Consider the following 12,715-nt stretch of genomic DNA (forward strand, 5'->3'; position numbering starts at 1 on the left):
CAGAAGGAAATGTGAGCATTTAAGATGCTAAAAATCAAACTGATAGGACACTTATGTGAGGTTGAAGCATTGTTCCTGCGAGAGTCAGCTTTCCAGTAACTCTACTGATGACTGTGAGTTAGCTGCCAGGCTGCCAAAAGTCTTTTCCAAAGGATGACCGATGCTAAAGGTTTGTCTTTTCAAATGTGGTATCAATTAACTTCGAGAGCCATGTGCAGAATGTGCTCTTGTTGACCTTACTGATACAAATAGGACATGGTTCCACCTTTTACAGGGTTACTTCTGTTTCCTAAAGAGTGAAAATAAAGTAAATAGAACTGGGTAGAAGTCTGTCTGTTGTGTTTTTTATTGTTGCTTCACTGGTGCTGTTAAGATGGACTGAGGAAACTACTGCTGAACCTCCTTGTCACTGCTGCTCATACACTGAGCTTGCTTTGCTTCTTCTTTGCCGTTCCTGACACAAGGGTCCACAGTGTCCTAGAGATACCATTCCAGAGGCTGTGCAGCAGCAAGATTCCCTTGGATATGACAAGGCAGCATGAATAGGTTGCTGGTAGGAACTTTGTAAAGTAACTGGCCCAGCTTCAATGCAGATGTACACTGCAGAGTACAGATGGGCACGTACTGTTCATGATGCAATAGGTGAGCCACAGAGCACAATTCAGGTCTCCCTCGTCCTCCAACAGAATAAAGAACACATCTTTCCCTTTTGTCACTTGGCTTGAAACTCTGTCAGAAGACTATGTGGTAGCAGAAAATGAAAAAATTTGTCTTGTGCTCCTAGGCAAGAATTTCAGGAATCAGAGAGGATGACTACAGTAAAAGCCTAGTTAATCTTGAGTTAAAAACCCCAAGATTTTATAATTAAACAATGAGAACGTCTGTGATGACATAATAACAGTGCATAAATAGAGTTTCAATGTTCAAGATAAATGGATAATTGGTAGGCAAAACAAAAGGGTCATTATCCCTACAAAAGGGTTAGGAATAGGAAACCTGAATTTTCAGTCAGGTGCTTATGTTACACAAAATTATCACTTTATAGATTTACATTCATGAAGGAGTCAATTTTCAACATTGCCTTAATGATTACCAAATATTTGCACACTGCAATTATAAGTGTTACTTAGCTGTATTTGTGGTCACAACTGTTGTACTTCTTACCAGAAGATGTAAATATTTAAACCTCAGGAAATTTTTGTTTGCTTTACTGATTACATGGTCATGATTTAGCCTTGAATAATTAATCATTTCATATATTTGCTTCTTTTTTCTTTTTGTCTCTGATTTCACATTTCCTTACTCAGAAATATCTGATTCCTACTTTTAATTAAGTTGAAAGCAACATGTATTCGTAGTGGAATGACTACATGGTATTTTTCCTCCCTTGCATTTTGTCTTGGTGGGCCCTAGTTGCAAAACAGCTGACCCACTTACCAAACAAGTGTGCTAGAGACCTGATTGTACCCTGAGATGTGTCCAGCCTGATTTAGCCATGTTGATTTTCTGGCCAGTGTTTTCTTTCTGGTAAGTCTGTTTGCTGATTTGTTAACAGATGAGGAATAATTCGTGTAGCACGGGTGGAAGGAAGAGTTCTCAAACTCAGTGTACTCTTCTTCTGCAATTTATTTTTGAGGAGAGAGTAAAGGTGATTCATTATTTGTTTAAAAGAGCTTTCTTCAACTCAGTATTGATTAGTATTTTTTGACAGCCACTGGGACACTATCCAACACTTTCCCATTATTCATAGAAAACATTGTCTCAGAAAAACAAACTGGAAGAAACATGTTTGTGTCTGTAAATTAGTTCCTGGATATCAGAATATCCTTATGGCTGTCTTGGAAAAACATCTGCTTTTAAGCTCACACTTACTTGCCTTAAGAATCTAACCTGAAAAATCAGTCTACATTTTAGAAATGCTTTAGTGACACATTTTAAGATTTCCAGTGGGCTCTTATTACGGTTTAACTGAAAGTTTCCAGTAGACTTGACTTGAAATTGCATTTTTTAGATGCTCTGGAAGATGATTTTCCTATTTAAGAATAAATATTGAAAAATACCAAATGGATAATGCTGAAAAAAACCCTACTGTGCTTTGCTATCCATCACCAATATGTATCACCCTGCTTGTATTACTAAACAGATTAGTGGGCAAAACCCCCTTTGCTAGGTCGATAAATGACTGAGTGATAATTAGGATGAGAAATAGAGACAATTAAAAAGCTGTCTAGTAGTGAAGTTATGCCAAAGTTGTGCACCAAAGTGAAAATGAGAAAAAAAGTTTTGTAACTTATCCTTCTCTTTCAATTGGATAGTCCACTCTGTGCAGCACACTTCTTCCTCATCCTTCCTGAAGTGAAATGAGTCAACAAAAATCAGTGGCTCTGCAAGGGAGAGCCTTTAATTTCTTTACAGTTGTGACACCAGTACAGGTACTTGCTGTGCTTCAGCTCAAATACTGGCTGGAAATAGCTGTTTCTTTGAAAACCGAATGAAGATCAGTAAGAAATGTGTGTACTTCATGTCAGCCAGAACCTTTCATTTTGGAAAGAAATTATGGGATATTTTGCCTCCACACTGTGAATACACACTTTAGAATGTATCCTTTAATAGTTATAGGATAATGTATTTTCTTAAATCAAAACATGGAAGTTACATTGATTCATGACTGTTCATGTCAGCACTTTCAATAACTTAAAAGACCCTTTGATTTCTGCAAAGAACAAGCAAGGGTTACTGCTTTAATATATAGTTCTTATTTTGACTTAAACTATTATTACAAACAAATTTAAAAAAATAGTTAACAATTAAAGGGCCAAAAATCAAGGCACTTCATCATCATAGTACTTCTGAAGGCACCTCATATCCATAAGCCAGATATTTGATGCTTTGAATGAGCTATTATCTTACTTTTGAAAAATCCTATAGTGTTTCAGTTTAGTTAGTTCTGCTTACTTAATTTCATGCATTAAATATTTTAAATTTGTTTGAAATCTTAAGGCATTAAGAGTGAACTTATATCTCAAAAAAAGGAATGTGATATAAAGGAATGAAATTAATATAATTCAGAAGATAACCCATTTGTTTTGTCATGGCTGAGGTTTTTCTGAATCCTAGAACATAGGATGTTATACCTCAAAATTCTAAAAATCTACTAAAATACTACAAAGCCCCAAACTATGTTCAGTGAAACATCATTATTGAGCTTTGAGTTGTTTATGCCTTACATTGGGGTACTTGATGCAACATAGCAAATTCTCTGCCTTTACTGATTTACAGAGACCATTTTCTACTGTTGATTCACTTAGAAAAGGTTGGTATTCAGGCTGTCTGCAGAAGAGAGATTGCAGTGTATACTTTGCCTTGAGGGCAAGAACAGTGAACTCTATTTGTTAAACAAAGAGATCCACTAAGTTGTGGGAATGAGATAAGTAATAAATTCAAATATTTGCTGAGTATTTTGTAATTAGTTGAGAGGACAGAGCCTCAATAAACTAAACAGAGCCTACTTCAATAATCAAACATATAGGCTGATATTATTGGTTTGGACAGGAACTTATTGACAATAACATTAAAGGAAATACAACAAAACTGTAATGTATTTCTCAATAAACCCCTGGCCTGTGAAATAATTTGCTTGTACTTTTTAAAGCAATCAGAGGAAGCCTGACTGTCAGAAAAATCCTAGAAATATAATGGAAAGTGTATTTGTTTTGGAAAAATATATTCTGTGTTGTCCTCCCTGACTTCCAGGATCAGGCTTGAATGCCATTAATTCACAATGGTGGAAGTAGAGGAATGAATTCCACAGTTCTTTTACACATTATCAGTGCTCTGTGCTGGTGCACAAATCTGTTTACAGGGAGAGAAGCACAGGCTTAAGTTTGAAATATTAATAGCACTAGCCTATTAAATGTAAATGTAAGTATTTAGGGTCACTGAAGGAAAATGAAGCTCAGATTTATCCACATGTAAACCATGAGCAGAAAAAAAAAGTCTTCCATATATATGTATATATATATTTTTTTTTTTTTTCTCAATCTGTAGTCTTTTTCTTTCTCTGGCACAAAAATTAAAGCCAGAAGACTTTTCTTTCCCCCACTTTCTTCTCATAAATTATGAGAGGATTTCTGGCTTATTCTTAAAAAATGTACATTATGCAATGGGTTCCTATCACGTGAATGAGTTGAGACAGCTTTTATTGTTGACCCATACCCCCTACATAGGTCACAAATATGGTCAAGTCTTTTACTAGCATCTCCTGTGTATGAATTTCATGTAGCTAGTTACTGATTGTAGTTTCTTTTGGGCTTCACTTGCAACCACACAGTGCCATCTGATGTCCTCAAAGAGCAATAACTGTTCCTAAAAACTGTTAAATCATCTCAAAAAAATCTCAAAATTAAGACTTGACCATCACAGACCATTGCTTTCCCAGCCCACCTGGAAGAGAACCTCTATATAATTTGCCTCTGTTTTCATTAAAACAATCCTAAGATCATGTATGAAATAATGGGCTCTGAACTAATTATTACTGCTCAGGATGGAATGATGATGGTAATGAAAGCTCAGTCTATTTTAAGAAAATAATTTGTGAAATGGAGGGGATAGAGGTAGTGAATAAATTACCCTTTCAGAAAAATGGATGATTTTGCTGGAACCTCAACAAGCTTATGAAATAATCTACTTATTTATGGATAAGTATAAATTGAGTAAGAAACAAATTCGCTGTGGGAACCAACAGAATACAGGCTTTGATCCCTTTATCACTTCACTGCATCATTGCAAATAATGGAAGCAATCCTAAATCCTTTCCTCGTGTTTTTGGGAGATCAACTAATAGGTATGTTTTAGTATTTAATACATGTTGGACATTAATTCTCTCACAAAGATGTCAACACCCATATGCAAATTTGCTAAAATTGTATTTAAGGTTTCGTAAGGACCTTGAAATGGTTTCTGACAAAGCAAGATCCCGTCCTTCACAGAACCATGAGCACTGGCTGTCAAAATCCATGCTACGAAATTACTTGAAAGAAGTTAAAAGAAAAAAGCACCTTCTAGATTCCAAGACTGTTGTACCCGTGTACACGTGCGCATGCAAATATTTATTTCTTAATATAGATAAAATGCCCGGGTCATCCGGAGAGAAAGAAAAGCACAGGGGATGCTGATGGGAGCAGGTGGCTCTTTTTGGGGTCAGAGGTTGTTTCGCAGGCGAGGTGGGGACGGACAGCGGTGAAACACAGCCACCTACCGGCCCCTGGGCTCCTTGGTGCCAGCAGCCAGCTCTTCTCACACCCCCAAGTTCAGTTTTGCAGCGTGAAAACTTGGCCCAGCCCATTGCAGCTGAACTTCTACTTACATTCATGGGTTATCAATGATTCTCTTTATCAGTGATTGGCATTTATTTTGGGTGTGTTTAAGCACAGAAGGGAGGACTGCAGCACGTTGGTAATGGTGTCTCAGCCAAGGCAAACTGCATTTGAATTTCACCCCAGGATTTGAGAGCATCGCATGACTTTGCTGAAGATTAGCCATGTTTCCTGCCACACTGCAATGTGTTGGAATCTGACTGCAGTGTATTCCATATCAAAAGACTCGTGGAAGACACAAAATTTATCTACAGAAAGCATGTCTTTACGTCTATACTGATAGCCATGTATTTTGTACCAAGACAGTGCTCTTGCTTCAAAATTTATTTTAAGGAGCTACAATAAATATGTATTTAGGACGAAGCTCTCTGGAGTCAACTATGCATACATTACATGGTGGTTTTTTTCCCCTACTGTGATTATTTGGATGTAGTTTATAGGAACTCGAAACCTGCAAATTTTCGACATAGTAATGAAATACTTTCATAGTGTAATAATCAAAATCTTCTCTCCGTATAGCAAACCAAATTTTCTTTATGACCTCCTTGGTTCTGCCTGTTTAATAGATTAGGGCAGGAATTGTTCATCACTCAGGCACTGAGAACATTAGAAAATGGTGCTTTATGGCCCCTTTTTGCAATAGAAAAACATTGTACCTCGCTAAATAAAGAAACCAAATCCTGAGACCACAGCATGACTATTTTCTGTCTTCTCTCAACTGCATTATTTCTAATCACAAGTTGAAAATAGTCTGACTGGAAGTCTTATCAACAATTTTCAGAAGTACTTATTTATTTTCAACATGGCTACTTTTTACATCAGTAAAACCCCCTCTCATCATCACCACATACTTAGCATGGTCAGTTGCACCAAACGTTTTATTTTTCATCGCTCCTGCAAAAAGTCCCAATTTTATTATTGTATCATTTGCAAGATACAATTAAACCCCATCGAGATAAAAGTATGCTTGTTAAGGAAGGCCAGGCTGTCTCTGTGTCAGAGCAGCACGTAAGGCTCTGGTTCAGGCACAGTCCTAGCTCATGTCAGACACGGAGGATTCGCTCTGGAGCGCCCGTACATGATTAACCCGCTGATGTCCAGAGACAGCTCTCCAGCTTAGACGTCAGGAGTACGAAATCGTTCCTCTTTATATATGAGGGAATTTCCTGGGTTGGTGACATTTACCTCACGTTCACAGACTGGAAATTCAATCCGTGACCTCCTTTCTGCCAGAACAGAGACGCTCCACGCAGAAAGCCTTACTTTCTAACAAACACATTTTGTATTTAGGAGAGAAGGAAAGGGTTTCATAAAAAGTCCGTAAGTAGACAATCTGACATGCTTTTGACATTAACCCAAGCCTTTTCATGGGGTTTCCGCTGTTGAGGTTTTGCCCCGACACACCGCCTCTCGCTTCGCTGGTGACACGGGTGCCCCCGCCAAGCCCGCAGCACCTCGGGGATGCGACAGCCCCGCGCCCCCGCCCGACCCGTGTGCAGCGTGGGCCCGGGCACAACCCGAAACAGAGAGGCCCCCTTCGGACACGCCCCGGGCTGGACCCATCACTGCCCTCCAACCGGCTGGCGCTACGGGATACACCAACTACAGCGAGCTTCACCCACACAACTCCCGGCACTCTGCCCCGCGCTCTGCGGGTTTATAGGCTTTCTCCCGCCCCTTTTCCCAATCGCCTCCGCAGGCTGCAGCTCCTCCCCAGCCCTCTGTTAGGCGGCCGCAGCCGGGGCGGTGCCCGCGCTCCCGCCCGCTGCCACCATGAGCTGCGCCGCGCTGCTGGGGCTCCGGGGGCCGCGGCTCCTGGGGGCCGCCGCCCGCCCGCCCCGCTGGAGCCGCCGGCGCAGCGCGGGCTGCGAGCCCCCGGCGGGCGCCGCGGTGCGCATCGGCTGCGCCTCGGGCTTCTGGGGGGACACGGCGACCGCAGGTGGGCGGCGGGGTCGCAGCGGCAGCGGCTGCTCGGGGGGCGGCGGGAGACCCGGCGGGGCCGGGGCACGGAGGCCGGGCGAGCCCGGCTGGCGGCGGCGGCCCCCAGCACGTTGCGCAAGCGGGCGGGCCGGGGCTGGCGCCGCACGCCCGGGCGGGGCGGGCCGGCACCGGGGGTAGGAGCAGGCCGGGGTGCCCCCGTGCTGACAGCGCCTTTGCCTGCCCCGCCAGTGCCGCAGCTGCTGTACGGGGGGAAGCTGGATTTCCTGGTCTTCGATTACCTTTCCGAGATCACCATGTCGCTGCTGACGGCCGCCAAGGCCCGGTCTCCCGTAAGTAAAGCCGGTGTCCGGCCCCAGCATGCTGGGCTTGGCCGGGGCCCGGTGCGCTCCGGTACTTTCCGACCTCCCAGCTCTCCTTCAGCCCAAATCGTGCCCGAAGCCTGCTTAAGACATGCCTGGTTACGGGGACATGGTTCCTTAAGTATACTTTTTACTCGCATGTATGTATTTGCATCCATTCAGTTTCACATAGTGAAAATGTTCATGTCATTTCTCATCGTATTTGCCAAACATTTTCAGAGGTACTTTTTTCTGTGTTAATCAGGGAAAGGGATTGGGTTGACCTACCTGTGAGAAGTGGTTACAGCTCTTAATTATTTCAGGTTTTAGGTTACACTCCGGATTTTGTCTCCACTGCCATGGCTCCCTATATAAAAGATATTCACAGGAAAGGTAGGCTGCTTCTTGCATGAGTTTGTATGTTAATTCAGTACACCTGCTTATAAAGGCAGGCCGACAGAGTTGGGGCTGTTCAGTCTGGAGAAGAGAAGGCTCTGGGAAAACCTTACAGCACTTTCCAGTACCTAAAGGGGGCTTGCGAGAGAGCTGGAGCTGGACTTTTTACGAGGATGTGTAGTGATAGAAGAAGGGGAAATGGCCATAAGCTGATGGGAGGGTAGATTTAGATTGGCTGCTAGGAAGAAATTCTTTACTGTGGGGGTGGTGAGGCACTGGAACAGGTTGCCCAGAGAAGTTGTGAATGCCCCATCCCTGGAAGTGTTCAAGGCCAGGATGGATGGAGCCCTGAATAACCTTGCCTATAGCAGGGGACTTGGAACTAGGTGGTCTCTAAGGTCCTTTTAACCCAAACCATTCTAGGATTCTATGAAAAATCCCATTGTAACTGATGTAGGGTACAGGTCTGATGGTGCAATTGGGTTGATTTGAGATACTTGTTATAACTGTAGATATATATTTTCATGTTTTTCTTACTGTAGCTTTAATTTGTGAATGGAAGATTGCTTTACAGATCTTTTAAAAAATGTTTTCAACGTAATTCTAGTTTTTCAAAATTTCCATGTAGTTCTACAATATTACTTTCTAATCACTCTTTTTTTGTTTTTACATTAGTAAAGCTTCACAGTGTTTACTGCTGTTTCTGTCAGGGATGTTCGATGCTGTCTGCCTCATTATGTGTGTCTTTCTGGTCACTTTCTCCTTCCATTCATAAAGGATAAATGAGAATTATCTATAGCAGTTACTCTTCTCTAAACAATTTTGTATTGGCTTATTGTGATCCTTTCACAGGTTAAATGTGGTTCATATTTTAATGTGGTTTTACTACTTTGCTTGATTGTATGTCTGTTACCTTGCAAAGGTGATACCTTGCTTGTGTTTCAGCACACTTTTTAAAATACAGGTGATTGATTATTGATGCTGCTGAACTTCATTTGCCATTTTCTTTTTCTTAGGTGTTCGTGTCATCAGTAATGCTGGTGGAATTAATCCACTTGCTTGTGCAGCTGCCCTTCAGGAGGTGGCAAAGAAAGCAGATGTTGATTTGAAAATAGCTGTTGTTGCTGGAGATGATCTGATGAGTGAGGTATTTCACTTTGTTTTAAGCCTTAGCATGAGTCTGTATAGCATGAAGGTGGTATTTACTGTCCCATAGGAACTTATTGTGTGTCTTTATGCAGTAGTCTTTTACTATCAGAAGTGTTGTTCTTCATTATCTTTTAATTTTTAAACGCATGAATACAATTCTTGGCACACGTAGTGTTTGCTACATAATGGAGGTGAATTTCATTAGCTTGTGGATCTGCTATTTAGCTTTTTGAAGGGAAATGTGAAGCTGCTGTAGGGTCTGCCTGCTCTTCAGGAGAAGCTATTGTGTGCTGTTGCTTACTGCTTCTATCTAAACTAGATAATCATGTGCGTTAAATCTTCTGAATATGGTGTGGCTACCACACATTCAAATGTTTATCCCCTCTAGCTTTTTTAGTGGTTTACAGGCACTTCCTGATGTTGCTTTGTTTATAGATAGCTGGTTTTCTGTTTTTAAGTAATTAGTTTACAGGCAGTAAGGTAATGTTAAATGAGAGGATTGAAGTTAAAATGTGACAAAAAAAAATTGAAAGATGAAATACATGTTTGTTTTTGTTTTTTGCTTAAAGAATTACACTTTATGAAATCTGCAAAAAAATGTTGGCCATACCTGAAAAGTTACTGGGAAAAGAGTTTATACAAAGTAGTAATTAAGAGAGGAGAGGTTTGCACTGTGGTTAAATATCTGCCTGTAACTTGGAAAATTGTTTATCTGCATAGGATCTGTTACTCCTTGCATGCTCTTGAATGTGGAAGATCGTCAAGTAAGATTCTTCATTTGCAATTTATGTGCAGTGCTTGGGCTCCATTTTCAGAAACTTCTGCCCTACTGAAACCACTTTACTGTCTGCAGGCCAGAATTTCATTACTGGTACAACAGTGAAGTGGTCATTATTTGAGCTTGTTACAGATGTGTCTGATCTGAAATGCATTGTTTTCTATGCCGTTCTCAGTACATAACTTACAGGAACAAAAAAGACACAGCTTTTATGGTTACCAACAACTTCTGTTGTTGATACATGGAGCATGGTAAATGTTACTTGTGGTTTGGAGTATTGCAGTCATTAACATAGCATACCAAATTAGTTCAGAGTGGAAGTTTTGGGTTTTTTCCCACACTACAGATCCCACCTGTAAATTAGTATTTACAGTTTCCATAGACATTGTGTCTATGCAGTCACTGCACCCTCAGTCCACTGGATTGGCAAGCTGCCTAATGCATGGTCAAAACTATACCCTCCCCCCCACCTACTGCTCTGGAACCACGACTTACTCTAAGTACTGTATGAAGCTACAGGATTAGCCTTGTTCACTGGTTATGACACCATTGCAGATGTGGCAGACACATTTCTGTTTGCAGGGTTTGATTTATTTAGTCCTACAGCAATTACAGTTTAAAGCCTAGGAAATACACCAGTTGATTGTAGTTGGTTGTATGTGAATGAGCATTACTTTCTTTAAAGACTGACTTAGTTTTCTGCATGCTGGAAAAGTTGTGGTTAAAAGCATATCTATGGCTTTTAGCCATTCAGCTGATTTGTATTGTCAATACTTTTAATTATTATGCTTTGCTTAGAGTTGTTGTGAAGTGGATCTGTTGTTTGATACTAATGAAAGGCTTATAGTAGAAACTTCAAAATACTCATAGCTTGGGTGTTCTGCTTGTTTTCTAACAGAAGGAGAACTTAAAAGGAGCTGGTATCACTGATTTAGAGAGTGGCAAACAATTTCCAGAGAATATTCACAGCATGAACATATATCTTGGGTGAGTTATTTTAGCAAGTTGTATTTATTACGAACAAATAATTTTAACACATTGAATATGGGAATTTGTTTCGCTTTGCAATTAGAACCACTTAGTATATGTGGTTCATCTTTGAATTATTCAGGCAACCAGAAAAAATATTTGTTTACAACTTGTAAATGAGTTTTAGTTTATAACCTTTTAAGTTATGACTCCTTAGCAATACACCATCTGTGAATCATCAGGTTTTAGTTTGAGCCAAAATAGCGTTAGTTTAATTACAATTGCAAAAATGCTTTTTCATACGCTTAGTGTTCTGTTGCAGCATGGAGTAGTTTACAGTGTTGTCACTAGAGAAGTGCAAGTGAGGACTTCAGGGACGTGAGTGCTGTAGGAGGTTCCATTAGGTTGCACTGAACTGTGTGTCAGGCTTTATATTGTCAAAATTTTGGAAACTGTTTTTTCAGGATGGTCACTGTTTTGAAAGATCTCAGTTTCCTCCTTTATGCTACTTAGGATTTCCATAAATCTCTGAATGCAGGTGTTCTAGCTACCTGTTTGAGATCGGTCACATTTTCATTGTCACCATCCACATCAGATGAATCAATGTCAATCAGGTCTAGTGAAGGGGAAGTACTGAGAAATGGGACAATGGTCACGTGCGTCTCTTCCAATTGGTGTTCGTGGTGATCCTGTTCTTGCACAGTGCTCTTTAAGTTGGACAGTATTGCAAGTTCTTAAATTGCTTAGGTAATTGACCTGAAAGGTTTAAAATTGGAGGGCAAGGTGACCAGGCTTTATCTATGGAGAATGTTTGTCTTTATACACTCATCTACAAATTGAATGGCTAATGAATCTCTGATAAACACTCTTTTCCATAATTGATGATAGAAGTCTCCTACTCTGCACTTTGTTCAGGGCAGTTTCTATGGGCATCAAGATAAGTGTTTCAGTTATGTTATTTAGGTACCAGAATTTGATAGTGTCTCAATGACTGCTCTTTAAAATCTTCTTGATGTATATACATAATGACAAATTGGTTGTTAAAGTAAACTTTACTGACTTCCTAAGTGATTTTTAGCCTGTGTGTATCAGGGAACTGTTTTTTAAATGATACTTTAAAAATGGAAGTACTTACTGCTGTGTTTTGTCACCTTTAGTGCAAGACCAATAAGCAGAGCTCTAGACCTTGGAGCTGATATTGTTGTGACGGGCAGATGTGTTGACAGTGGGATTGTATTAGGACCACTCATTCACTCTGTAAGTACAAGTTAATTTCCATATGATAATGAATATATGTGAGTGACTATTCAGCAGTTATTGTCAGACAATTTTTGTTCCTTGTGAAAATGTAGATACTAAATGTAAAAACAATGCGCATTTGTATTTTTTTCTTACATGCATGAAAAGTTGTTAGCTTCCCCTTCTCCTAAATTGATAGCAGGGATATTTGTTAAATTCTATGCCATTAAGCTGGAAAGCATGGGTGAAGTTAAGGAAGTCTTAGCCTCTTTCACCAGTATTTCACTCTCACCATTTGTTTTGGGTTTTTTTTTCCCTTGCCTTTCTTCAAAATTTGGTGTGCAAGTATATTTTTCTTTACCACAAGGTGTCGGTAGTAGAGCTCACTCTGGTTGGGGGGAGCACATGAGATGGTTTAAAACACTGGGTTTTTTCCTTCAGTGGGTAAACAGTTTTGTTTAAAGCAGTAGGTTTCAATGCAGCATTTCTGAAACTCCTTGAAATTAAAAAAATTGCACATGCAGGGTATG

General features: G+C 40.3%; 1 protein-coding gene across 3 annotated transcripts in view; it reads left to right on the forward strand.

The window, feature by feature from the left end:
* Window positions 1-7,111: 7,111 nt before the first annotated feature.
* LOC138109695 (uncharacterized) overlaps window positions 7,112-12,715 on the forward strand; it is a 59,527-nt gene continuing 53,923 nt past the window's right edge. For 2 of the 3 annotated variants that reach the window (XM_069013553.1, XM_069013554.1), the window contains exons 1-6: window positions 7,116-7,314; window positions 7,545-7,645; window positions 7,978-8,047; window positions 9,067-9,197; window positions 10,876-10,964; window positions 12,104-12,203. In XM_069013553.1, coding sequence (XP_068869654.1) covers window positions 7,149-7,314; window positions 7,545-7,645; window positions 7,978-8,047; window positions 9,067-9,197; window positions 10,876-10,964; window positions 12,104-12,203 — 657 coding nt within the window. In that variant the 5' untranslated portion in view covers window positions 7,116-7,148. Of the gene's footprint in view, window positions 7,315-7,544; window positions 7,646-7,977; window positions 8,048-9,066; window positions 9,198-10,875; window positions 10,965-12,103; window positions 12,204-12,715 lie in introns of all 3 variants that reach the window. The other variant, XM_069013555.1, reaches the window with a different exon arrangement.

The sequence above is a fragment of the Aphelocoma coerulescens genome, chromosome 4, assembly GCF_041296385.1.
Source record: "Aphelocoma coerulescens isolate FSJ_1873_10779 chromosome 4, UR_Acoe_1.0, whole genome shotgun sequence".
NCBI lineage: Eukaryota > Metazoa > Chordata > Aves > Passeriformes > Corvidae > Aphelocoma > Aphelocoma coerulescens.